At 47.1% G+C, this 26598-nt stretch overlaps 2 protein-coding genes across 8 annotated transcripts in view; both read left to right on the top strand.

Moving 5' to 3' along the window:
* Window positions 1–8056, top strand: part of TNIK (TRAF2 and NCK interacting kinase) — a 152446-nt gene extending 144390 nt beyond the window's left edge. For all 7 annotated transcript variants that reach the window (XM_066325729.1, XM_066325724.1, XM_066325727.1 and 4 more), the window contains 6 exons: window positions 850–984; window positions 1226–1326; window positions 2591–2740; window positions 3657–3816; window positions 4439–4578; window positions 6130–8056. In XM_066325729.1, the coding sequence (XP_066181826.1) occupies window positions 850–984; window positions 1226–1326; window positions 2591–2740; window positions 3657–3816; window positions 4439–4578; window positions 6130–6213 (770 nt within the window). In that variant the 3' untranslated portion in view covers window positions 6214–8056. The remainder of the gene's footprint in view (window positions 1–849; window positions 985–1225; window positions 1327–2590; window positions 2741–3656; window positions 3817–4438; window positions 4579–6129) is intronic.
* Window positions 8057–12752: 4696 nt separating this feature from the next.
* SLC2A2 (solute carrier family 2 member 2) lies at window positions 12753–26314 on the top strand. The gene is made up of 11 exons (XM_066325734.1): window positions 12753–12809; window positions 13473–13568; window positions 13889–14145; window positions 14672–14796; window positions 15520–15635; window positions 16164–16326; window positions 16747–16934; window positions 17793–17897; window positions 20057–20158; window positions 20574–20777; window positions 20978–26314. Exons 1-11 carry the CDS (start codon window positions 12795–12797, stop codon window positions 21167–21169), a joined length of 1563 nt encoding a protein of 520 aa, XP_066181831.1. The 5' UTR covers window positions 12753–12794; the 3' UTR covers window positions 21170–26314.
* Window positions 26315–26598: the final 284 nt, after the last annotated feature.

Below are 26598 nucleotides of genomic sequence, written 5' to 3'. Positions count from 1 at the left end.
CTTTCACATTAAGACCCCCTGGCCTTGCTCTGCATTCACCTGCAAATTCCTGCTCCCGCCATTCAGCCAGAGCTACAAACTCACTGCTCCATCATTTACCTGGTCTGCAGCTCCCCTGTGGTTTTGGGATACAGCTGTTGTAGGGATAAGGGGTTTAGTACACTGGAATGGGAATAGCACCAAACCCCAAGCTGATGCTGAGAATGAGTCCTGGGGACTTGTCTATTATTTGGGTCCCATCTCACCAGGTTTGGTGTCAGCTGTGTCCTGTCCCTGTAATGGGGGCTCTGCAGCCACAGGGATTTTGCAGCCATGTCACAGCCATCCAAGAGCAGACAGCTGTGCAGAAATTTGGCAGCCCCTCAGCATTGCAGAGCCCAGCACCAGGCTTGGCTGGCAAACAGCAGTGCCTGTCGCAAGCCAAGGAGCTCCTGTCTCATCTCCAGGGTGGAATTAATGCTGTATGAAGGAGAGGGAAGAAACCAGGTAGTTGAGTGGTTGGATAAGCTTTGAGCTGTGGCAGGGTTGGGATCACTGCTCCACTGAGCCCCACTGTCCCTCTGTGAACACTGATTTATAGGAAAAGGAGTATTTACAGCCTGTGGAAAGCAAAAGCCTGGCTTTTCCAGTGTCTGCCTGCAGCCTGTGAGACAGAGGTCTGGGCTTCACTTTCCATATATTTCTTCCCAAGGAAAAACTCAACACAACAACTAAACTACTGTTTTCAATTCATATTTATATTACTTTTATCATGAAATGGACTTAAATTCTGTCATCTTGTGACTGAAACCTCTAGATGGTCCATGCAAAGGTGCTCTGCTCTGACTGGGACATTTCCTTTGCCAACAGGAAAGAAGAACAAGCTGCGTGTGTACTACCTGTCCTGGCTGAGAAACAGGATTTTACACAATGACCCTGAGGTGGAGAAGAAGCAGGGTTGGATCACAGTTGGGGACCTGGAGGGATGCATCCACTACAAAGTTGGTGAGTGGAAATAAATGTCTGGAGAGATGTGGTTTTGTTCTTTAGTCTTAGGTCTGACCTGACAATTTGTTGTTAAAAGTATGGGTAGACCATAGCCACAAGTAAATTTGGAATTCATCTTTATGCATGAGATGGACTCTCTGTAATGAGAATCAGCAGAGGGATGGCCTGAGAAGCTGTTCCTGGAGATTTGTCAGAAAAAGAGTGAAGGTTTTTAAAATTGGGTTTGTTTCTATTTTAGTGAAGTATGAAAGAATCAAGTTCTTGGTGATTGCCTTAAAGAACGCTGTAGAGATCTACGCCTGGGCTCCTAAACCATATCACAAGTTTATGGCATTTAAGGTATGTTTGTCTTTTACACTCTGTAATTGTAAATACAGGAGATTTCTGTACTCTGCAGAGCAGAAAAACATCTTGCCCAGGTAGCTGAGCTCCTCAGGATGCCTGGCAGGCATGGGAGATGGGATCCCTGCTGGCTGAAGAGATTGCATATGTTCTGCTTACGACCAACAATGAAGTGCTATTATTAGTTTATGCGAGTAGGTTTTACTTGAGGAATTTGCAGAAAGCTGATCAAATGCATATGAGTAAAACTGAGTTGGGGATTTTGATGGGTGTTTTTTGTGGGTTTTTTTGTGTTTGGTGGGTTTTTTTCCCCTCTGACTGATTTTTAACATACAGTACAAAAATGGGCTGGCATGATTTTCTGTTTTTGTTTTGCAAGGTCCTCTCCCCTTCTGTTTCAAGACAGAAAGTTTGGGAGAGTGACCCACCCTTTCTCTCACTTTTTTCCTCCCTTTTCACCTGCCTTGGTTTCCTCAGTGAGACCTTCCTCCTCTTCCACCTGCCAGTGGGTGTTTTGTGCTTAGTCCTTCAGAGCACTTTTCATCCCAAGCTTTGTGCAGAGAAGAGTCCCAAGGGGCAATTCACAAGGGGCAATGCCTTGTGGAGATGTTCATGCTGAGTAATCTCACTTTGCATCTTTCCAACACAAATGGACTTATGCAGTATTAGGTCACATTAGCTTTTTCTGAACAAAAGGGGCTCAGGGACGTGGAGAGAGCATCAAAATGTTCAGCAGCATCAAAATGGATCGAACTTTCTACAGGTGTTTCACTCTCCTGCTGAGCCCCTAAGCCATGGGACTTGATCTGGACATGGCTGGGGCTTGGTCCCAGCCTTGATGCAGCAGGTTAGATGGAGCAGGGAGAAGTAGGTCTGTGCTAAACTGACTCATTTCAGCTGCCCAAAGCAGAGCAGTGATCCCTGCCAAGAGAGGAGGTGGGTGGTCACGGATCTCTGCTGAGAGATTCTGAACACACGCTCATGTAAAATTGAGCTGTCTCCTTCCTTTAGAGACCAAATCCTTGTGTTGGCCTCAGGCTTCTGTGAGAGAGAGCTGGGCTTGGCAAGGGTGGGCACTTATCTGCTGGGATGGCTGAATACCCTCTGAGGCATCTGACAGGGGAACAGAGAGGCAGGAGTATAAATAACCACATATTTAGTAGGAAACACAGCCAAACAAATACGATTTCAAAACCATCTCAGGCTGCTGCAATGGAGATTTGTTGGTTTCCTGTGATGCTCATGGAAGGGATTATAAAAGTCTTTTGCAGATCTCCAGCACAAGCCGTTGCTCGTGGATCTCACTGTAGAAGAGGGTCAGAGGCTGAAGGTTATCTTTGGATCCCACACTGGTTTCCATGTGATTGATGTAGATTCTGGGAACTCCTATGATATCTATATACCATCTCACGTGAGTACCTGGGCAGTGCTGCTGCCTGAGGGACACGGGTCACCAGTGAGGTTTGGACAGGCTCCAGGTGGGGACCAGTGATGGGTGTGACATTCCCCAGTCCTGTGCCCACTTCCAGAGGACTCAGAGCTGTCACATACTTCATGCTCATCTGCCCAGGCTGTTCCTGTCCTCGTGCAGGAGCAGTAAAGTTTAAGGTTGTCATGTCCCACAAAAAGGAGAATTTGTCTGTACACTGCATGGAGCAGTAATGGAGCTCTCTGTAAGATTTTCTTGTTGGATCATTTGAACTCCATCTGCACTGATGGCCCACAGTTAACTGGTCTAGGAGAAACTGTATCACTAAACAGATGCAGGAATTGTTGAATCTGATCCAAGCAGCAGTCTCCTCTGTGAGAACTAGCAAAAGCAGAGGGAGAAATACTGGAGCAGTTTGGGATGGTTTTGTGTTGTCTTAGCTATGGAAGGGCAGACATGGGTGGAAAGTCAATGCAGCTGCCCTTGGTGCTAGAGGATGATTGCTAAAAAATAGGATATTTCCTCCCTAGGGCTGCCTGTAAAACTCTGAGTTTATTTACCTTGATTTGAACTGGTGATGGATTCATCAGCTCAGTCACTTAGTTGTGTTCCAGCCAAGTGTCAGCCATCAGTCTTGGGGGCGTGTATGTTGTGATCTGTCTGTAATTACTGAACCTGTTTATCCTTGCTGTGTCAGACAGCTTTGATGGTAGGGTAAACATGACAGTTTATTCCCCTTCAGGCTTATCTCTGAAAGCCAGTGCCTGTGTGGGGAATAGAGGGAGGGCTTTGTTCTCTAGTTGGTTTGGGCTTTTTCCCTGCAGTGCTCTGCTCCCTCCTCCCTTCCCCTTTCTCCATTCAGTGTAATTGTGACTCTGAGGGTGTGTTTCACCTGCAGATTCAGGGCAATATTACTCCTCACGCCATTGTCATCCTGCCCAAGACGGACGGGATGGAGATGCTGGTGTGCTATGAGGATGAAGGTGTCTACGTGAACACCTACGGGCGGATAACTAAAGACGTGGTGCTCCAGTGGGGAGAAATGCCTACTTCCGTGGGTAGGTCAACCCTTCCTCTTCACCTGCTTAAAATACAAGCCACAAGTAAGAGGAGGAGTCAAAGAATGCTGAGATGGAGTCATTTGGGATGAAGGGGCTTTCCCTCTTTTATCAAAGGGGATTACCCTCAGCCCGCTATGAGGTGCAGTTGCTAAATTTCTGCAGTATGGTCCTCTATAGTAAAAACAAGTAATTTCTTGAAGATTTGAACTTTTTGAGTAAGAGAGAAGTATAAAATAAATGTGAGATAATGCAAGCCGTTGCACTGGTGGGATACTGTGTTGAGTGGAGGGAGGCTGGGTGTGGAGCTGAGAGCCCTTGAGTTGCTCTTCTGGCTCTGCTGTTGCTCAGCTCCACAATCCATGGAAGCAAAACACTGCCCAGCTCCTCAGCTTCTGGAACTGGAAGAAGCGATGGTGCTGATGTTTAAATTTCTCAGCAATTTCTGGATGAAAAGTGCTCTGGAAAGGCTGCTGTCCCTGCAGGCACACGCCTGGCCTCAGAGCTCTGCCATTGATCTGCTTAGGCTTTTGAGTAACAGCTGATGAGAGCTTTTCTGCCCATTGCATAATATTTAACTCAACACAAGTTGTAACACCTGCCAAACGCTTCCTTTTGACAGCCTACATTCATTCCAATCAAATAATGGGCTGGGGAGAGAAAGCTATTGAAATCCGGTCAGTGGAGACAGGACATTTGGATGGAGTATTTATGCACAAGCGAGCTCAAAGGTTAAAGTTTCTATGTGAAAGAAATGATAAGGTAAGTCCACTTCAAAGCTTGTATGTGTGCCATGAGCTACAAGGTGCTTTTAAAGCTTATGTCTGGTTTGTCTTGAGGTTAATAATTAATCTGAAGGTCCAGTTTAATAAGCAGTGCCCATAAGGCTAGTCCCAGTTAATTTTCTCCAGTGGATGGAGACCTCAGCCTGCAAGATCTCTTCTACATCTAGCTGAGATCTGCATGACTTGGCTTGACTTTCTCCCAATTCTTTCATCTGAACATTAAATTGAGGCTGCCAAGTGAACTCTGAAAGTTGAATATTAGCAAGGGTGTGTAAGTGATCCTGATTTGAGCTCTGATGCAGAAACATTTTGATGCATCTTTAGATGCATTTTGATGCATCTTAAATTATTTCCCTCTTACAGCCTCATCCATTTCTGTGGACAGCAGTGATAAATACTGCTCTGGAGAGTCACTAGAGTTGCATGACTGTCATGTAGGTGACCCCTGCCACAGGTGTTGCAAGGGGAGGCAGGGAATGAGGAAAAATTACTGAAGGAAAAGGCATTTTTGCATGGAAGTGATGATTGAATGCTGAAGTCTTTCTGCTGGTGTTGTTCCCTCCTGTCACAAGGTTTCACTAAGATAAGTCAGGACCAAGGAGCAGGGAGATCTTTCATAGTGGACACGATGACAAAACCAGTGAAGAAACCAGTCCCCAGAGCAGGATTTAATAATGGTACAGTAAATGAGCTTTGAGGCCATGATCACTTTAGTGAACAGCTGCTCACTAGTTGAGTGCTGCCCTTCCTGGCGCATGGAGGTAGGCTGAAGCTCTGCAGGAAAATCTATCCTAACTTTGCAAGTGAGTTTGTTATGAGAAGCTGTCCAATAAGCTGAATTTAATTTTAACTTAAGTGTAATCTACTTCTAACAAAGCTGGGGAAAGAAAACACCTTGATCTTTCTAAAATACTGGAACCAACTGATCACTGATGCGTTTGAAATAGTAAACTCAGATGTTTCTCTTTCTGGAGAACTGGTTAAACTGGTAAGATTGAGTAATTTCTGGTTTTATTAAGGACAGAGGCTTCAGATTGTTCCCTTCAATATTTGGAAATTGTACTTACTTGTTTGTTAAGACTCCCCTTGGAATCAAATTATTCCAGAAACACCAAAACCCCAGTTCTTTATACAGAATCCTGATCTGTTTTCTGCACTTTGAGCATGTTGAAGGGAAGTCATTTTTCTGGGCTTTACTTTCAGGAATAGCTGAAATACCAGGACTAAGTTTTAAAAAAAAAAAAAAGCCATTTCACACTGGGGAAGATATCGACCTAAAAGGTGAATGTTTAGCAAGATCCAAACCACTGACAGCAGTTCTTTTGTTAGTACTTCATAATAAATGATGCTGTGGCAGTAAAATGTGATAAACCTGGTATTTTTAAGGCATTCCAAACTCTTTTTGCTAGTCAGGGAGAAGGAGGTTTAATTACTGCATTTACTAATGAGTGGCTCAATTTAATCCCAGTGTGGCATGGGTAAGCTCCATCCGCTGAGTATTAATAAGTGCATTTTTCCTTCCAAACAGGTATTTTTTGCATCGGTGAGATCTGGAGGAAGCAGCCAAGTGTTTTTCATGACCCTCAACAGAAACTCCATGATGAACTGGTAACAGAGGAGCACTTGGCACTCACCGCCATGGCATTATTTCTAATTTAAAGGACATTAAACACGTGGACTAACACTGTAGAGGCAGGTGTGGAGGGCACCGAGGAACCCCCTGCCCACGCTCCCCCGGCGCCGCCAGCCCCGGGGCAGGGACTGCAGCCAGGGATGGACTTTCACGCTTGGACCCCCCAAGGTCTCCTGATTACGCTGTGTTATAGTGGGTTATGAGTTTTTTCCTTTTGTTTTATTTGATTTTTATTTTTTAGTTCGACTTTTTTCTTTGTTCCCCCTACTTTGTAAGAACGGGGAAAGAAACAGTGTCAAAAAGTCTGTTTTTAATTCTGTCTGCCTGCTAGCATCAAATATATAGTATGTTGTAAAGTTACCAATTAAATCTGGTGAGAGACAGCACAATAAATGTACCTTTTATCTTTGTGATGAAGGCCATAACCATATAGCTGGGTAATTTTAGAAATCTTTTGCCTTCACCAACATTTACATGTTGCTTTTGGCAGCAACGGCTTAACGGATTTTTAAAGAAGAGAAAAAATAATAGGTTTTTTTCCCCTCTTTTGGGAAATGGATTTTAAATGGCTAAACTACTAGCCTTAGACTAATAAAAATCAGCTACCATTTTTGTCAAGTCTGTCAATCCATATTTCTATATGGATCTTCACATAATGGTGTGTCTTGATAGGGACAGAGGTGCCATTTCTTGTTGCTCCAGAGGTGCCCGCCTGCCCCGGGGCTTGGCCACGGGCACCGGGACAGGGGATCGGAGGAGGAGAGGACAGCAGAGCGGTCAGAGGAGCCCTGTCCTCACCCCTGAGGGGGATTTGTGACTGCAGAGGCTCCCGGGATGCTGTGGGCACCGGATGAAGCCGGTGCAGGTTGTGGGCACTCGTTCCCCCTGACTCTGGAGCTGGGCACTGGTGTGTGGGAGCAGCCGGCACAGGGATGGGGACCACGAAACAAGCTGTCCCCCACGTTGCTGGATTGGGCTTGTAAAGAGCTTAAAACAAATATATATATGTGTGGTTTCTTCGGCCAAGGGTCTGAATCTACTCGTTTTCCACCCCCTCCACTCCCTAGGAATTACCCAACATACAGTGAAAGACAACATCTGTGCCGAACCGTGTGTGTGTGTTTAGTTCGGGTTGAATCGTGTCCTTATAAACTCTGCTCAGTTGATTTCCGTTTTCGGTGCGTATCTGGGGTTTTCTTTCTCAGTAGCTGCAAGCATGGCCGCCTGTGGTGTTGGGGTGTCGCATAACAAGGTCTGTGTTGCTGGTTTTAACCTACCTCGTTTCGGTTGGGGTTTGTTTTTTTTTGGTTTCGTTTCGTTTTATTTTTCTTTTTTCCGTTCCGCTGTCGATCACAGCGCTGTTACCTCCAGCGACATATAGAGAGCTTAACTGGCAATCTTGGTGTACTCAGTAACGATGGCTTTATTAAAAAATGATTAAATCAACAGGACTTGGTCAAACTTGAATCTTTATCAAGGGTAAGAGGCGGGGATGGGATGGGCCGGGCCACCCTCACCTGAAGCATTCTGTGGGCAAGGTGTCAGGGTTTGGTACCGCGGGGATTGCCAGCAGTGGCACCCCCAGGATGTGGAGTTCAGGGAAAACCAGGCGGGATGTGCTTTGTGGTGCCTTCTTCGAGCATCAGGCACCCTCCTGTTGGGCTGGTGCAGCCTGGAGATTGTAGGGATGGCCACAGGATCACGATACTGGTATTCAAATCCCATCACAAACACTGATTGCCACCAGCTCTTTGTATTTTCATTGTGGTTAAAATACAAATCAAATAAAGCCCAGAGCTTTTATTGTGTTGCAAACTGATAACTGTTTTGGGGTGTTTTTTGTTCTACTTCAAGTGACAAATGCACAGCTTTGGATGATTTTTGTTATTATGGGGTTTTGCATACAGTGATGAAATCGCAGGCAGTTGTTGAATTTAAACAACTCAGGTGGTTTGTGAATGTATTTTTTTTTTTTAAATCTCAGAATAATTTGAAACAAAAATCACAGAAGCCAATATTACCACAGTCTTGTCTATGGCATGTGTGTATGGAGATAACACAGAGCAAATGCTTTTCTGGTGCCAACCACAATAAAACACAAAACTTCACCAATAAGCCATGCCTTTTATGTTTGGGTAAATAAAACCTGGGGTGTTGGAGGATGTGGAGGTAAAGGGGATTTTCAGGGCTCCCAGTCACAATGCTCTTTCTCTGGTGACTCTTGGGAAGGTGGTTTTGGAACAGAATGAGTGCAGGGAGGTGGGACACGTCCCCTGTGATGCTGCCCAGCAGTGAGCAGTGGCCAAGGGATGTCTTGATGGATCACCACCTGAAAACTCCTCTTCTACAAAATCAACCCATGCTTATTATAAAGACATTTCCCCTCCAAATGTTACCAGCTTTGATTTGCTCGTCTTCTGCTGTAAGTAAAATGTGCTTACGGTTGATTAATGCTCTCAGAAACTACTTATTATTAGTGTTTAAAGAAATAAAACCTGCAGCTCATTTAAAAACCCTGTTTGTGGGACTTTTTCCCCAGGAAAGGAAATCTGTTCAGCTGTGCAGTGCCACAGGAGGAAAAAGCAGTAATGTCTGTGCACGCAGGGGTCGCTTGAGCCTGTTGCAGATAGATTATTTACAGAGTTGCTCTGAAATATTGTATAACTTCAGGGATGAGTCATGGTAAATGGAAGGAAAGTCCTGTGAACTGGCACGAGGCCATGCAAGGGCCATGGTCAGCTCCATCACCCTGGGGAGATGCTGGGTACCACTGCCAGGGGAAGGATGCTCAGAGGTAAGGCTGTAGAAGCTACTTGTGGGAACTGAATCTTTTCAAACCTGTTTCAGAATTACTATCAAATGGCCCTTTTCTTTTTGTGAGATGGTTTGGGGGTTGACATTGTGTATTTTGGGGGATGCTCAAGGTGACCCTGGCCCCAACCCCAGAGCTGGTTGCTGGAAATGGTTGAAGTTGTGCTGCAGGTCACTATCTCAATGTGAACCCACTTAAGGTCTTTCCCTGCTCGTGCAACAATTTGATGCTCTGTAATTTGGGCCAGCATGAGCATCGTGTAGGCCAGCAGAGACTGAACCTACCTGTACCCAAAGGTGTGGGCTGGAGCTCCACATCATACCCTGCCTGTGTCCAGGCTAAGCCACCCACCTGGGCACGGCTCTGAGGAGATCCAGCAGAGATTGCTCAGCAATAAGGATGCATTTCCTGGCACCAGGTGCCTGTCACAGCTGCTGCTGCCCTGCAGCATCCCTGTGCTGCCCTGTGCTGCAGTCAGGACCTGTAGAGGAGTGAAAGAAAGCTGGAGAGGTTTGCTGGGTTTGCTTCCCAGTTTTTCTCCTCTGGGAGATGCTGCACCACCCAAAGCAGGGGGGTGGGAAGGGGCTCATTAACCTCGGGTATCTTTACAGCAGTGCTGTAAATGCACCAAATTCTCTCTCCTAAATGTGTTTTATCAGCCTGAGCTGCTGTCTCACATGTGGCCCCAGCACTGCAGCCTGCCCCAGCTGATGTGCTTAGAGAGGAGAAATGAATGAACATAATTTGGGGTTTGTGCCAGCCACTGATGTGCTACATCAGTCAGCTCTTAGAGAGCCAGAGTCTTGAAGACCAGATCTACCTTTTTTTTTTTGTCTGTTTTGGTTTGGTTTGTGGCATACTTTCTTTTTTTTTTTTTTTTTTTTTTTTTAACATCAAAGCTGTCTCTAAATGACCCAGAGGCAGTAAAATGGATGTGCAAATTGCCCCAGCACCTGGGGATAGCCTCACAGCCTCGCTGGAATTTTTGAATTCCTTCCACTGAGGTGAAAAGCATGTTCAGCTGTTCAAAAGCAGAGCCCCACCACAAACTTTAGCCCACTGCTTTTAGCACACATAGTTAGATTATCAACAGCACCAATTACACTACACACAACATAAGAGTAGGCAATAAGCATGGCAATTCTGCCTAACATTATGCACAATTCTTGCACTTTATTATTTAAATAAAGCATTAGCAATAATGCAGGCTCTGTTTGCCAATCCCCTGAACACTGCCTGGCCAGGCTCACCAGCCATGGCATGGGTCAGTGTTGCTTTGGGCTGTGCTGTGCTACTCTTTGCACCCTCTGGACTGTGATCACAACTGGCTGTCAGATGATTTGATGGGCTGGTCATTCATTCTGCTGAAGCCAGGCCTGGTTTTCTATCCTGTAGGAATATTGTGCTTCTCTCTACCAAGCTAACAATGAGGCCCTGTGGGAAGTGATTGCAGTGAGAGAAGACTTACACACCAACCTTTCCCATCCATAAGCCTCAGGACCAGCCTAAAGCTGCTAATCACCACATCCACATCCAGCCCCCTGTTCAGAGAACCACGGGGTTTGGGGTCTGTTAGTGCCACTGAGAGTTCAAAAAGTGCCAAATTGCCTGGGGCCAAGCTGTGGAGGAGTGTGTCACAGCCCAGCTGGCACCAGCCGGGGGCAGAGGTGAGGCAGCCCAGGCGGGGAGGGTTAGGGGGGCCAGGGAAGGATGGGAAAAGCCCGGGATAACTCCATGCCTTTTGCTAGCAGACCTGGCCAAGGGATACATGTGGCTGTGGGGCTTCCAGCCTTTGGCATCCCAAGTTTTCATGGAAGTCGAAGGGCTGCTCCTGAGGAGGTGATGTTCACCCATGCCTCCCAGCACTGCTCCAGCTGCTCCACATCCCATCCCCACAAAGCTGGGTTATGGGAAGGTTCTGCTCGAAGCAGTATTGAGCAGGATGGGATTGGAAAGGCCAACCCTGCTCGTGGTATGTTGGTGGCCTTTGATCCCTCCAGTTCCAGTAGTCTGGGAAGAGTAGGGAAGGAAAGCATCGTCCTCTTTGTGCCAGGCACCTGTAACAGATGAGGATTCCAGAGGGCTATGTGGGAATCCCAGAGAGGGACATCTGTCCTGGCAAGGCTTCAACAGAGCCTGAAGGTTTTGGTCTTAGGTCAGGACTCTCATTTGTTTTGTGGTTGGAGCCTTAGAAGCCTGGTAATTGTCAAATCCTGCCAGTCCCATTGTGAAGGTATTTAACTGCAGTGCAAAGAAACTGCTTGTAAATGCCTGGGTATCCACACACAGTGAGCAAACAAACACCATTGGCAAAGATCTCAGCAGGAAGGACAAATATTGGGGAAAACTAAAGAGCTCAGCCTTGGGGCTCTTCCTGTCACAGCTACACGAGCCCAAGAGGGGAATGCAGGTGCTGTGGCTGGAATCAAATCCTGCTTAATGTAATGAACTTTCCTCCTCCAGTTAAAGTTTTACTTTACTGGAGACCAGTGCAAAGATTAGTGGTCTTACACTCATCTTTGTTGTTTTTTCTCTTGCTCTTCCTCTGTAGAAAGTACATTTTGTGCCCATGTGAAGCCTGGCTGACTGAGAGCATCATCCAATGAGTGCTGTAACTTGGCTGCCGGACCCATCAGGGGCTGATCTGGAAGATAATGACTTTAATCAGCATTAATCACCTTCCCAGCTGACTCAGACTTTGGCACGGTCTGCTGCCGCTAAGGATGCCACTGTCCCCCCCGGCCCTGCAGCTCCTCTCTCTGACCATGTCAAGGACAGCAAAGCCCAAGCCAGAGATAGACCAGCTCAGACCAGCTTGTGCAGATGTGCAAAGTTCATGAAAGCCGAGGGAGACAAGGCAAAAATATTTGGCAGCATCAGTAGCATTGGCAGTATTTCCCAGAACCCACATTTGTGCAACCATCAGCTGGTGATGCTGAAAGGTTCACTGTTCACACCACTGTAGGATTTTTAATGAAAGCCTCTTTTACTGTAATATTCTGGGTAATTTTGTTATGTTTTATGTCCATATACACACACAGCTGTCTCCTCTCATAGGTGTGTACTGGCATTAGAGCTGCCTGCCAAGGGGACTCTGTATATGCAGGTGTCTGTGTATGGATACACAGAGAGACCTGTATACATCTGTGTTTATATGTGGCTCTGTATGGGATATACACACATGAATATATTTTACAGCAGGTGCTAAGTGCTATTTAAATAAAACACTTGGTCATTTTCTTGCTGCTTTGCTACATGTGCTGGAGAGGTTTCTTCTCCCCGATTCAGCAAGAGGACTGTGATGTGACATGCCCACCTAGCACAGGAGCTGAGGAAGGTGTTGAGCATCTCCAGGCTCAAGCCCCTGGCACGTCACATTTCCAACTGTTCAGCTGAGAGACAGCCCCAAACCAGCCCTGCAGCTGGTTCATTTGAATTTTCCAGATCTACTCCATGTCTTTGCAGGTCTCCCATTGTTTGGTGTGTGTCCCAAACACGGGGATTGGTGGTGGCTGCTTTGAGCTGAGCGGTGGCCAAATAATGCGTGGAAGACTTGGGTTTCTCATTAACTCCAGAGTTGATATAGTCCCATCTCTCCAAGCACCAGCCCGTTTTCCTGCCTCCATCCCAGCTCTGCTGTCCTTCCTTCCCTGCCCAAGCCCTCACCTTGCTCTGCAGCCTTGCACTGCAGGACAGTGACTTCCCAGAAGGAGGGTGGAGGAGCTGCAGAGTGGATGAGAAGAGGAAAATGCAGACAGAGAAGGTAATCATGGCTCGCTGGTATTTTTGCTCTAGACTTCCTAGTGAAATGGCTAGAATTTCTGCAGGACCCCACCACTGAGCAATCCCTTACCAAAACAAATTAAAAAAAAATCTCCTCCACTAATTAATTTGGCACAGGGGCAAAGGGAAAAGGGCCACAGGAGCTATTTTTTTATTTTTAAGAGCTCTGTTGGCTCATTGGATAACTTCAACTGTGATGGGAGGGAAAAAATGTTTTAAACAGCACTGCTGAAAAGCACCCTTTTGGGGTTTTTTTTTTCCCAGTTTTTGTGGGAAAAACATCCTCCAGGGATGGAGAACAACACTGCTGCTGCTGCTGCTTCTTGCACTGCTGTACTGGGCAGAGCTTTGGCTACTGCAAACTCCAGGGCCAAGAGGGGCAGTGCAGCAGGGAGAGCTGGACTGTCATTGTGGGGCAACACCACTCTGCCCTGGGGGCCTGATCTTGCCTGTCCCCAGAGGCTTTCCTTCTCCTTTGGAGCGAACCAAGCACCTGTGCTGCTCCAGCAGCATTCCTGGATGCCACTGTCCCAGCCAGCTGGGCAGCAGGGTTCCCTGGGGATAGGGGTGGGATGCAGCCCTCCCCCAGTTTTGGGCACTGCTAGGACAGTATGATGAGGTTGTTCTTTGCTTCCTGCCCCAGCACCTCACAGGAACATTGGTCCTCTCCGTCTTCACTGCGGTGTTGGGCTTCTTCCAGTATGGCTACAGCCTGGGAGTCATCAACGCCCCCCAGAAGGTAAGCTGATTGTGCATGCCCAAGGAACTACGGCTTCAGGACAGCCAGGGCCAGTTTGTCCCTTGCAGAAGCCCTCAGGAAGGCTCTGTTCCTTTCCAGGCAGTTTCTCCCACAGAACAAAGTCCCCACGACAGGGCATGCTTTGTGCCTCGTGGCCCTTCCCTGCTGGGGTGTGGGTGTTGTGGAGCCAGAGGGACCCCAAGATTTCACCCCTGCAGAGCCTGCAAAGCATATCTTTTCCTGAGGCAGAATAACATCCAGAACAGGGGTTGGGGTGGTTATAGATCTGAGCTGACAACGTTTTCCTTTACCTGTCACAGGTGATAGAAGCGCACTATGCGCATGTGCTGGGCATTGTACCCCCGCACAGATACGCCACCAATGCCTCTCGGGAGGGTGGCACATGCCTCCAGGCTGGCACAGAGGGCACACTGCCAACCCCAAATGACATCCGTGAGGACCTTGCTACCTCCTCACACATCCTCACCATGTACTGGTCCCTGTCCGTGTCCGTGTTCGCCATCGGTGGCGTGGTCTCCTCCTTCACCGTGGGCTGGATCGGCGACCGGCTCGGGAGGTGAGAGGCTCGTGTGTGCTGTGACTCTGTGCAAAACCCCAACCCTTCTGATTGATTTTCCCATAGCACTGTTTCCTCACTCTAGAAATACAGTTCGTGTTATTTTCAGCGATTTAGGAAAAAAAGGAAAAACAACCCTCCCAACTTCCAAAATACTGTTTCAACCATCACAGATGTTGGGCTTTTTAAAATCCCCAGTTACAAATCGGACATTTTATTGCAACTTGGGCATTTCAGACAGCAGCTGATGAGCAGCCTTGATTAAGTTCTGAATCCCCCCTTTTCTTTCCATGGCAAAAGGAAGAGGAGGACATTTGCATGGTGTTTGCACAGGATGTAAAGTATAATTTATAATATTATTTTAACTACTCTGATTGTACCCTGGCACAATGATTTTGCAGTGCCTGCTATCATTGTTTTTCCCCTGTAATACTGATTAGGTGACTTCATAGTTCCTCTAGTGTATTGCAATGGCTGCTTTGGCTGAGCGGGGTGCCAGAGGAGCTGTGCTGCTGCTGCCTTGCAGGGTGAAAGCCATGCTGGTGGTGAACATCCTCTCCATTGCTGGGAACCTCCTCATGGGGCTGGCGAAATTTGGGCCATCCCACATCCTCATCATCTCCGGGAGAGCGGTCACAGGGCTGTATTGCGGTGAGTCCAGGCTGGGTCAGCCCCTGAAAGCAGCTCCTTGGTAGAGTGCTCCAGGGCTGCAGTTCAGAGTTTCTCATAATTTTTAATCCTTCTTTTAGTTGAGAAGGGGTTTCACAGTTGGAAATTTCCCTATCTCCCTATATCTGTCCTTCTTGATCCAGGATCTTTCCCAGAAGTATTTAGGTTGGCTCTATCATATGTTCATTTTACATATCCTAGAAAGGAGCAGGTCCCTCTGTATCTCAAGGATGGGTCTTGTTGGTGGTTGGTGTAAGAGCACATTATTAGCCAGGCTGGCTAACAGGTTCCCTAGACAGAGCACAGGACCACGGTGCACAGAGAGCATATAGCCAGCAAATAACTGGGAGTTACATTAGAATTAACTTAGAAATAACAGCTCTTTATACTGTTACTGGTATGCAAATACAATACTCCACACTGAGGTTTCAAGGCAAGTTTTAAGAACTTCTCTCAGCAGACAATTGCTGCTCTGTGCTCTGATGCGTGTGTTCAAGTAAAAAGCTGTCCCAGTTTGGGGCTCTGAATGCAGGGACATCCCAGCACCTTTCCAAGGTGCAGGTGGTTCCCAGCCACGTGTGAGGGGCTTGGTGGGGTGTGGGGTGCAGCACACAGGCTCCATCCTCCTTTCCCATTTCGGAAGTGGTTTCTGCTGGTCGTTGAGCTGTGTCTAGAAGAGGTGACACCCACGTGTGCTCGGTGCAGGGCTCTCCTCTGGCCTGGTGCCCATGTATGTCAGCGAGGTCTCTCCCACGGCCCTTCGAGGAGCGCTGGGGACGCTGCACCAGCTCGCAATCGTCACGGGTATCCTCTTCAGCCAGGTAAGCAGCAGAACACACACATCCAGAGAGGGTGTTTCAGAGAACAGGAAGACTACAGTGATACACTGGGCTACTGTTCACCATTCCATCCCAAAACTGAAAAAAATCTGCTTTAATGGGGTTAAATCCCTGCCTGTTAAGGTGTCTTAACAAAGACAACTTCTCAAAAAACAAAACAAAACAAAACAAACAAACTTCTGCAAACAATTTCTCCTCTCCCTGAGGAATTTTTTTCGGCATCAGGGTGGATCCTGAGCATGAGACCCCTGATAATCAGGTTCTCAAAAATGGTTTCATCAGGGAAGCAGGAAGCCCAAAGCTCCCATCAGCATTGCCCACCATGGCATAAGTCCCAGCTACACAACAGGTGGGCACATAAATGTACAGAAAACAAACATATCCAGAAAAAGAGTTGGTATTTGCTTCTAGTTTTCCTCCAGCTTGTCACTTTAAAACACCATAGTGGTCAACTGCTTTTTCTTCTTAGGGTGCAAAATGATCTATTCAAATATGCCTCAATTATTCCAGGTCCTTGGATTAGACTTTCTTCTGGGCAATGATGAGATGTGGCCCCTGCTCCTTGGTCTGTCTGGTGTGGCTGCCCTGCTGCAGTTCTTCCTGCTCCTACTGTGCCCTGAGAGCCCCCGATACCTTTACATCAAACTGGGGAAGGTAGAAGAAGCTAAAAAAAGTAAGAAAGGCATTCTGGGCTTTTTGTTTTTATAGTACATAATATAAAACAGAGAAGGAAAAGTCTGGCTGAGGACTCACACATGACTGTGGTTGCTCCATCTCACGTTCTGAGCTTCTGAGATACAAATTAGCTCTGGATCAAAAATTATTGAGATGTTTGCATGAGACTAAGCAGCACTGCTGAGGGTTGAGGCTTGAGAGTGATGTCTCAGGGCTGTTGCAGTGCTGATGTGCTGCTGCCCCTGATCAAGCTGATGCACCCTGGATCCTTGGATATGCCATAGGAACCCTCAGAGCAAGAGGACACAGCTGTCCATGTGGTTGGCTTACCTTGAGTTTTGCCTAGAGATTCTTGTCCTTACATATACAACTTATCTACCTCTGAAAATAAAATGTCAATCTTTTTTTTTTCCTTAAGATTTGAGAAGGCTTAGAGGAAACTATGATCCAATGAAAGAGATTGAAGAGATGGAAAAGGAAAAGCAAGAAGCTGCTAGTGAAAAGAAAGTCTCCATAAGACAGCTTTTCACCTCTTCCAAGTACAGGCAGGCTGTCATTGTGGCGCTGATGGTGCAAATATCCCAGCAGTTCTCGGGAATCAACGCGGTGAGTCTCCCCAAAATGTTTGTTTCTCCAGAGATCCATGCTGAGCATGAAAAGGCAGCTCTGGCTCCATCCAAGCCATGAAGGCTTTCCCACGGCTGCAGTGGGCTCCTGGGTCCCTGCCAAGCTGGCTGTGGGAGGGCAGGAGGGGAGAAGAGTGGGAGAGAGTCCAGCACAAAACCAGCTGGCACAGCAGGCGCATGCTGAGCTCTCCCATGACCCTCCCACTACCCAAGTTTGTCAGCAGTTTGCTCTCTTTAATGACATCATGCTCACCCCAGAATCACTATTTTCTAGCCATTTTTAGCTAAACAACTTTTGCATGACCTCCTGGAATACCAGAAATCACCATATGACACCCAGAAGCATTAAGGAGCATACAGCGATGCCCAGCCTGCCTGGCTCCATGCCCACCCCATCCACCAGCCACACTTTACCCCCTGCCCTTAACTTTCACCAGAAAGAGATCACCTTATTCTTGGAGAGAAGAAAGAAATGGGAAAAATTGCAATGAGAATATTTTAAAATGAATCTAAAACTCGGTCATACTAAGATATTTGTCTTGAGTGCTCAGTGCTGGTGATCTGGATTTTAAGATTAAACATAGATTACATAAAAGAAAACAGATTTAATGTGCAAATGCAGTAGCTCAAGAGGGGAATTTCAACAGGATTTTTAACTCCCTCAGGCTCCTAAGAGATTTTCAGCTTTAATTATCATAACAAGCCATTAAAAGTTGAAAAATTAATCATAATTAAATTACGCCACATCTCAGCCATGCAAGTGCAACTCTTCCCTCGTGAGAACAAAAAGTTTCACCAGCCCTGTTGCCTAATCCTTCATTCTCATGTATTCTGATAGATCTTTTACTACTCCACAAACATTTTCGAGAGAGCTGGGGTTGACCAACCAGTTTATGCAACCATCGGTGTTGGAGTGGTGAACACGGTCTTCACTGTTATCTCTGTAAGTAAATACTTCTGCTCCCTGGGCTACAGAGACACACAAGGTACAGCGTGGTTTTGAAACATGATTTTATCCTGGGGCTGGGATTTGCAGTGTTGCAGGACTGACCCTGAACACCCTACAGGGAAAAATCATTCCCTGGGCAAGTTTAATCTGAAAATACAAGCCTTGACACAGAGCGTGTTGCTATTGATCAGCACTGCTAAATGCCTGGTGAGTGGAACTGCACCATTGTGTTCAGGGAAGCTCTGAAAACTCTGCATTTCCCCCTAAAATAAAAGTTGCCCCTGAGACTGCAATTCTGCAGGTCCTATTGCCCCAGGGAGCAGGCAGGGTATGGGGATGTCACCAGCTCCCAGTCTGCTCTTACCTGTTATCTTTCAAACTGTTTTCTGTATGTACATAGCACCTGCACGAGTGATATCCAAAGGCTATTCCAGAGTAATAAAAGTAATCCAGCACCTATCCTCATCCTATATACACAGGGCTCTGCAGCAATAAAAGGATGTTTCCATTTCCACAGACCTCCCTTCATTTGTCTCTCTCTTGAGAGGATTGACACAGTTCATATCAGCTGGCAATTAGTTTTATAATGTGGCCATTAATACAAGATCAGGAAATGCCAAGCCTATTTCCCTCATATCTCTCCAGAGATTTAGGGAGTAAAGGACTTTCACCAGCATGATGCAAGACTGGCTGCAAGGCAGAAATACACAGCTCCAAGAGATTTAGGACAAGGAGGAATCATTTTAAACTGACAGAGAGGAGGTTTTGATTAGATATCAGAAAGAAATTAGACACTAGAAATAGATTCTTGTGAGAGTGGTGAGGCACTGGCACAGGTTTCTTAGAGAGGTTGTGGATGCCCTACCCCTGAAGTGTCCAAGGCCAGGCTTGGTCTTGTGGAAGGTTTCTCTGCCTATGACAGGGGGTTGAAATTTGGATGATCTTTGAGGTCCCTTCCAACCCTAACCATTCCTACTCCAGTATGTGTGAGAGAGGAGGTCTTGGAGTAAACTTGCCTCAGAGAAAGTCCATCATGGGCCCCATACAGAGGAGAAAATGTGATGTTTATTGTGAAATGAGGCACAGAGGTGTGCAAGAAGAAGTCTTTTTGGAAGAAGCCCTTCTTCAGCATGAAGGGTGTCCTCCTGTTCAATCCCCACTCCAGGGCCGTGATACTTGTGCAGCCTTGTGCAATTGCTCTTTGCTTCTTTTGTCCACTAGCTCTTAAAAATTACCTGCTTTTGTCAATAAATGACAGACCCCGATCAAAAGGCAGAAGCACTGACAGCTGAATGGACCTTGGTAAGGGGAGAAGGGAGCAGAGACTCATCCTCTGCAACTTCACGTGTCAGCACATGAACTGCCTCCAGCAAAAGAGACAGTCTCTGGGAAGTGTAAATCCTGGGTGTAATGGCAGGAGAGGTGGAGCTGCTGGCCAGAGGTGTCCTTTCAAGCAGAGGAGAAGGAGCTGGCAGCCTCAGAGTCTGCTGCACAGTTAGGCCAGGTCAGCTGCACTGTCCTCTGGAGGGACTTACAGCTCCCTGCTGGGTGAGGTGTTTGGTACAGACTTAGGTATCTGTCAAAAGCTGGGTGACATGACTGGAGTCCACCAAGAGGAGCTGAAAAGGAGCAAACTAAGCTTTGTGACTACCAGGGAAGCAAAAGGAGTCTGGGCATGATTGGAGGAAAAGTCCTGACTGCAGCTGCTACACATCTATCCCTGCCCTAGGACAGGCAAGGTGCAATGTCCCGTAATGTGGCCTGAATCATGCTACATTTTGAAGCCCGGTTTCAAATTAATGCAGACCTAGTAAGTTTTTTAGTTCCTGGAAGAAAAAAAGTAAAGGGAGAGAGAGAGAAAGTCCACAGTCAGCAATTCATATGTAGGAGTGGTGGGAAGCCCTGAGAGCCTGGAAATGGATGGGCTCTGAGTTTGTGTGCCTTTGTCTTGCCCTTGGCAGAGTGACTGATCAGTCTGGTTCCTCAGCAGCCACCAGTTTCTGACACCTGGAAACCAGCACATAAATCTCTACCACTAGAGGTAAAAGAGCAAAAGAGCAGTGTGGCAGTGGTAACAGACTGGGTTATTGCTAATGGATCTGATCCTGAGAGTGGTGATGCTGGACACTGAGCTCCTGCACGTGTTTCCACAGGTCTTTCTGGTGGAGAAGGCTGGCAGGAGGTCCCTCTTCCTGGCAGGTTTGATGGGCATGTTAATCAGTGCCGTGGTCATGACAGTTGGGCTTGTGCTTCTGGTAAGGATTTCTCCCCATTTTTTCTCCCTGGTTTAAAAACAAGAGAAGGTCCCATCAAAGTCAGTCCAAAGCACTGGTGCAAGCCCCTGTCAACACGATAAAGCAGATAGGGGGTGGCCTCCTTTGCTGAACACCTTGGTTATTAAAGGGTGCCATTCTGCCCCATTTTGCTGAGCTGCAGGCGAGGACAGGGCTCAAAGTAACAATTGAGCTGATGGCTGTGAACTCCTCCAGGCAGCAATGCTGGCACCACATGCCCAGCCAGCACCTGGCACAAAAGTTTAAAACCTTAATTATTCATGTCCAGTCTCACTTGGTCTTAATAGAAAGAAATTTCTGAAAAAGAAGCCCAAATAAAGTAATTAGTGATAATTAATGAGAGTTGCTTTGGGACTATGACATCAACCTCTTGCAGAGCCAGTTTGCCTGGATGAGCTATGTCAGCATGGTCGCAATCTTCCTCTTCGTCATCTTCTTTGAAGTGGGGCCTGGGCCCATCCCCTGGTTTATCGTAGCCGAGCTGTTCAGCCAGGGCCCGCGCCCTGCCGCCATCGCCGTCGCCGGCTTCTGCAACTGGGCCTGCAACTTCATCGTGGGAATGTGTTTCCAGTACATAGCGGTAAGAAATCCTTCAACCACACAAATAAATGGCTGGCACAATCCCACTGCTGGGCTCCCAAAGCAGCCCAGCAGGATGTGAATGTGCCTCCCAGATCTCCATCCCCTAAATCTGGGCACCTCAGCCAGCCAGGGTAGGAAGGGGAAGCCATCCCTGTGGTGCTGATGGTGGTCTCCCCTGTTCCCACCTTCCCACTGCAGGATCTGTGTGGACCATACGTGTTTGCGATCTTCGCGAGTCTGCTCCTCATCTTCTTCCTGTTTGCGTATTCCAAAGTCCCGGAGACAAAAGGAAAGTCCTTTGAGGAGATTGCAGCTGTGTTCCGCCGCAAGAAGCTCTCGGCCAAAGCCATGACTGAGCTGCAAGACCTGCGACACAGCGAGGAGGCATAGACATCCCATGCACCCAGAAAGGAGGGACTGGGCATGCACCTCCTTCAGGCACCACGGGAAAAATGTTGGGCAAAAGTCTCATTTCACAAAAACCTTGCAGATGGAAGACCAGGAGGACCTCCTCACACCTCCCAGCCGCAGGTGCTAACCTGGCATTATACTCTGAGACACTTGGGACAACTGGGCTGCAGGAACAGCCAGGGAGAGGACAAGAGGAGTATGGTACATGTCTATCTCAATGCCCTGCTGGAAGAGTCCAGCAGGACAGTGATCTTACCAGACAGCATTGAGCAGGGCTGTCCTTTAGCTGAAATGAAGGAAAAAGGGGCTGGCTGATGCTGTAGCCTCGTGTTTTCACTTTTTTATCCCCACCTCTCTGCTTCATTCTGCTGAGTGACCTGGTGCCTTTAAAATCAAACTGCTCATGCATTTGTGCCACCACCAGCACATAGCATTGATCACCCCAGGTGCTAGAGGAAAACAGGTGGAGCGAACACCCCCTTTACCCCTGCTTCTGTAGAGGAAGACAGTGGATCCCACCTGACCTGGTTGGGATGTACCTCCCTTGCTTTGCTATCTGTGCATTATGGAAATGCTGTCTGATCTCATAAGGATTTCTCAGTTGCAATATTTTTTTGGACAATCTTAGAAACTGTGGCTGGGCTGATGGGCATTTTCCCTACATTTCAGACAGACTATTTAGCTCTCTCTTTCCTCCCAGGAAGCCTCTCCTCTCTCCCTTCTCACTGCTGCAGCAGCACAAGGCACAGCATGACACTGACCACACAAAAGGCCTGGGCACTCCTGGTCTCCATGGGAGGAGACTCGAGCCCTGCTGCCACCCCTTCCATGGTGTGACCATTGCCAGAGCACCTCCTTCCCCATCTGCACCTTCCTTCCCTTCCTTTCATGCAGTGCTCAAGACCCACAGGCTCCAGGTCCAGCCAAGGGCTCACAGAGCAACAATTAATGATGACCCAAAGAAGAAATGGGTATTGGAAGGTTAACTGGAAGGTGCCACTTACCTAACTCCCATTTTGCATCACTTAGCATTTTGCTGGCTGGGTGTGCTTCAGCCAAGATAGTGTGCAAGCAGAGATTGTGCTGCTTCCATAGCCTTGTTTGTGTTCCTTTTGCTTCTCTATGAGACATTTTTATGTGGCAGAATCAAACTCCAAGGATTTTTCTTCCTTTTTTGGGGGCATGTGTTAGAACCATTGTAAAAGCCTTGTAAAAGCCTGCTCTCTTCTTGACTTTCAAGATTTGCATGTTCCTTGCTGTGATACCAGGTTACTTTTTAGCAACTTTCTCAGGGTAGAAATCCATTATTTATTTAGAGATTAAACAGTGGCATTGCTTGGTCACCATGTGCTCCCCAGGGCTGCTGGTGAAGCAGTGGCCAAAATGTAACAAAGGATCCAGCATAATGAAAAGCACAAAATAGCCAAGCTGAGGAGGATTGCACTGCTGCTATGGGTTTGGTTTTAGGGGAGGTTCATGCTCCTTTCCACATGCCTGAACTTTTTTTTCCTTTGTAGACTTTACTCTCTTGATATTAAGACCCTACAGCAATTTCTGGTCACTTCCAATTGATGGGAAGTGCAGCCACAAGGTCCACTGGCAGAAATGCCTGGCCCTGGTGTGTGCACTGAAGCAGGAAGATTGCACCAAAGGCTTTTCTGGAGTGACTGCTGGAATTTAACTAGAGGAGAACTGGGTCAGTGCTGTCATGTGCTGCAGTGATGGGTGACCCAGGTATGACACAGGGTGTACAGGGCTGCTGGAACCAGAGACCATGCTGGAGCTGAGAAGAGAGCAGCAGAGCTGAGGCACAGGTCTGTGTTGAGCTGTCCATCTGTGTGCTGCACACAGGTCCCCCCAGGTGAGACCAATGGCCATAGCAGGCTCAGGAGCTCTCCACAGTGTTTACTGTAAGTTAAATACAATGGATTATCTGAATGTACAAAAAGGAGAATTCTTGCTATCAGCATTGTTATCTAGATCTGTTAGATAAAAGATGAACAACATCTATGGCATGTGATGGCTTGTGCTGCTGTTTTCCCCCCTCTGTACATCATGACATACATCCAGTTCCAGAAGGGAGCTATTTTCCTAGTAGGACACATTTGCTCCACAGGTGGTAAGAGTTGTGCAAGCCCTCAGCTACATCCCTTTGAAACAGGTGGTTCAGAGGTGAGACTTGGGGTTGGAGGCAGCCCTGGAGTTGGTGGCAGCTGGCTCTGGCCAGGGATGAACCTTGACTGGAGGGGTGCCAGTGTCTGGCCCCAGCTGTCCTCACTGCCTGCTTCACACGACTGTGAAGCACCTCTGCTTGCATGCTGCTGGAGCCTCTCTAGGCACGAGAGGCAGGAGGAGCAATTTGGAGAAGTGAAGTCCAAAACAGATTTGCAGATGCTCTGATGGCCCAGCCAGGCCGGGTTCTCTATGACCATACAGGGGATAGGAAATTATGTCCTAAACTTTTGCTAAGTTTTGTCTTGCTGTCTGGAGGGCATCAGTGACTCTGCCAGCAGCTCAGCAGTGAGGGGTTTTATTGATCAACACTGAGCAGTCAGTCTTGTTTTCCTGTGTCACTGGTGAATGATAATAGAAAGCCCAGTCCAGTTACCGTAGTGCAGCACGTAAATCAGTGTAAAGAAGCCCACAGCATTAACACTGCCCACAGCTAAAGCACCAAACTTCTGGAAGAGCTGCCTGGGGGTTCAGAGGAAAATGGAATGTCAGGCTGTGTTTCCTTGCAGCAGCTGCCATGTGGAAGGGAGTTTTCTTCTTCCAGCCTGGGACAGGATGAGCAGGGTAAGGCATTGCTGGCCCTTCATCCTCCCCATGGCTGCAGTGAAGGATCAAGCTGGGCTTTACTACCACGAGAGAACTTTTAACCATATGCCAGTGCAGGATGGGTTCATTAGAGTTGGTTAAATCTGACACTATGTTTACTTTTGTCTTGTCCCATCAGGCTGATAATTAGGACTGTACACTTTATCTGTTCTTGCTACATGCAAGTTAAAATTTGCTCCTGAGACACAGCTTGTTGAATCATTATTTTTCTCTCTCACCACTACAGTTTTACTAAGTTGGTAATCATTAAGAAAATTTAAAAGACCGAGTTAAACTTATTAGCTAAATGGTCGTTGCATTTTAGTAACGTGCTAAATATGTTCTCATACCATGCCTGGCTAATAATGCAATATAATTAATAATCCCTAAGAAAGCATCTTGTCAGCAAGAGCTTTGACAGTGTTTTCCTAATGTGCTGAGACAACAGCCATTAAGACTTTTCTGTTGTGCCAACGGTATCTAGTCTCCCACTCTCTAGGCTTAATTTTAAAATTAGTTTGACTTCCCTAATTCAATAAACTCAGGACATTTGGCCCCATTAACGCTCTCCACACTAATTTATCACAGGTTTTTCTGCCTCACTTCAACTTGTTTTCCATCACTGAGAAGCGCTACTCTCTATCTCTGGAGTCAAACGACTGATAACGAAGCTAACGCAAGTACTACATATGCAGGGACAAAGTCTTTGAGGTAGGATGAATTTTCTGAGGTGTTCAATGTCCTCATCTTTCACCCAAAATCTATGGGAGCTGAGGAATTTCAAAGTAGAAGAAAGCATATCTGGATCCAGCAGAATGTGTAAGCATCAGATTAAATTTAAGGTAATGGAGTGTGCACAAGTGTTTCACTAAATCCTGAAACAATACTGGTAAATTTTACCCAGAGGCACAGCTTGAGTAGTTGTGCTCAAAGGGAAGGAATCTCCTCCCCAGCACTGGGGCAATAAATCCTGGCTGCAGATCAGCAGTCCTTAAATGTTACAGGCTGCAGATACAGCTGCAGAGCCGAGGCTTGAGTAGTGTCCTGCGCTGTGCCTCCCTGCACTCTGTCCAGGAGAGAGAGCGGCTCTGTGGCTCGAAAAGCATCAGGTCCCCGCAGGTCGGGGGTGGGATGTCACTGCTCCAGCGCTGGTGCAGCCTCAGGAGGAGGGAACAGCTGGAGTTACTTTGTGCTTTCCTTCTCCGCTGTGGGGAAGTTACAATTACGGTGGTTCCTGCTAGCTTTACAGTGTCACTGCACTGTCACCGCTTGCCTCTGACCCCAGTGAGTGCCCAAGGGGATTCCCTGGGGGTGTTCGGACTTGGGCTCGGCACAGGAAGCAGACGGTGAACGGCAGGAATAAAGCAGCGCCGGGAGCAGAGTGGGTGCCTATGGCAAGGTCACTACAGACGGTCCCTGACCCCATTCCGGCCACACAGACACGCTGTACCGTGGAGCTCTGAGGGGCTGCTGAGCGTGGCACCGTCCTGCGGAGCGGGATCACTGACCCACAGCTTCTCTCACATCCTCCTGTTCAAGGCTGCTCCCGAAAGCCAGCGTTAACCCTCGCCCCAACAGTCAGGACACGATGGATCCCAGGAAAGTCAGCTCAGCAGCTGGAACAGAGACACTGCTCAGGTTGGAACAGGGCTGTTTACACCACTCTGCTCATGCCCTGGTATTTCTAATCGTGTGACCTGACCTCACGGCCCAGGAGTGTAAACACCATCTCCTGACTTCCAGTGGGCCAGCTGGAAACAAGGTGGGACATTTCTGGAAACAAGGTGGGATGTTTACCCCAGCACTGGCTGAAATGAGTATTCTCAAGGCTGGGCTTTGATGAGGCACTTTAGAGCATCAGACACCTCTTCAGAACATAACTGAGAACAGACACAACTCACTAAGTTTAAATCTTCTACAAGTTTTCTAGTCCCTCTTCACTTCTTTAAGACACAGGTAGGAGAAGCAAGGCTTGATAACATCCTGAGCCTACTTGAGAGAAAAGGTGTGTGATCCAGCTGTGCAACACTGAAAAAATACCACCCTTAAATGTGAAAGGCTGTGGTATTTTATTTACAAATAGGCTTTGAATCAAACTGCTGTTCTTGTATAGAAAAGTGGGATAATCACAATAATGCTATCAAGAAACACACTTTAGAAAATTAATGTTGATCCAGACAAAGGAACAATGCCTGCAGGCAATAACTGATGGATTGGATTTCCAATGTTTTTTATTGAATCTCAAGTAAAGGCTGTATTGCATTATTTGTTTTGTGTCTGAAAAAATAAATATAATCTACAGCTGTACTTCAGTAAAAAAGACTTGATTTAGACCAGAAGATCTCTCAAGTAAATTCGTTAATTGTGGAAAATCAGCCAAATTTATCAACTGATACTTGAGAAAAAAAAAATCATCAGTAGTGCTTAGCCCCAGGCTGCTACAGTTTGGGCTCAGAACAGTTGGTCGTTTTCTCATAAAGTGTTTTATTAGAAGATAAAAAGCCCTAGAGCATGTGCAACTTGTCGCACATTTGCAGGTAAACAAACACACACTGCTCATGTTGGAACACTTCACAGGATGCCCCAGATTC

This window comes from Sylvia atricapilla, chromosome 10 (genome assembly GCF_009819655.1).
Source record: "Sylvia atricapilla isolate bSylAtr1 chromosome 10, bSylAtr1.pri, whole genome shotgun sequence".
NCBI lineage: Eukaryota > Metazoa > Chordata > Aves > Passeriformes > Sylviidae > Sylvia > Sylvia atricapilla.
Note: the sequence above shows the minus strand (reverse complement) of the source record. Positions and strands in the feature narration are given on the sequence as shown.

Coding starts and splice junctions, on each gene's coding strand:
- SLC2A2 (XM_066325734.1), top strand. Junction 14,797..15,519: donor GGTCACAGGGCTGTATTGCG/GTGAGTCCAGGC, acceptor TGCTCGGTGCAG/GGCTCTCCTCTGGCCTGGTG. Junction 15,636..16,163: donor CGGGTATCCTCTTCAGCCAG/GTAAGCAGCAGA, acceptor CAATTATTCCAG/GTCCTTGGATTAGACTTTCT.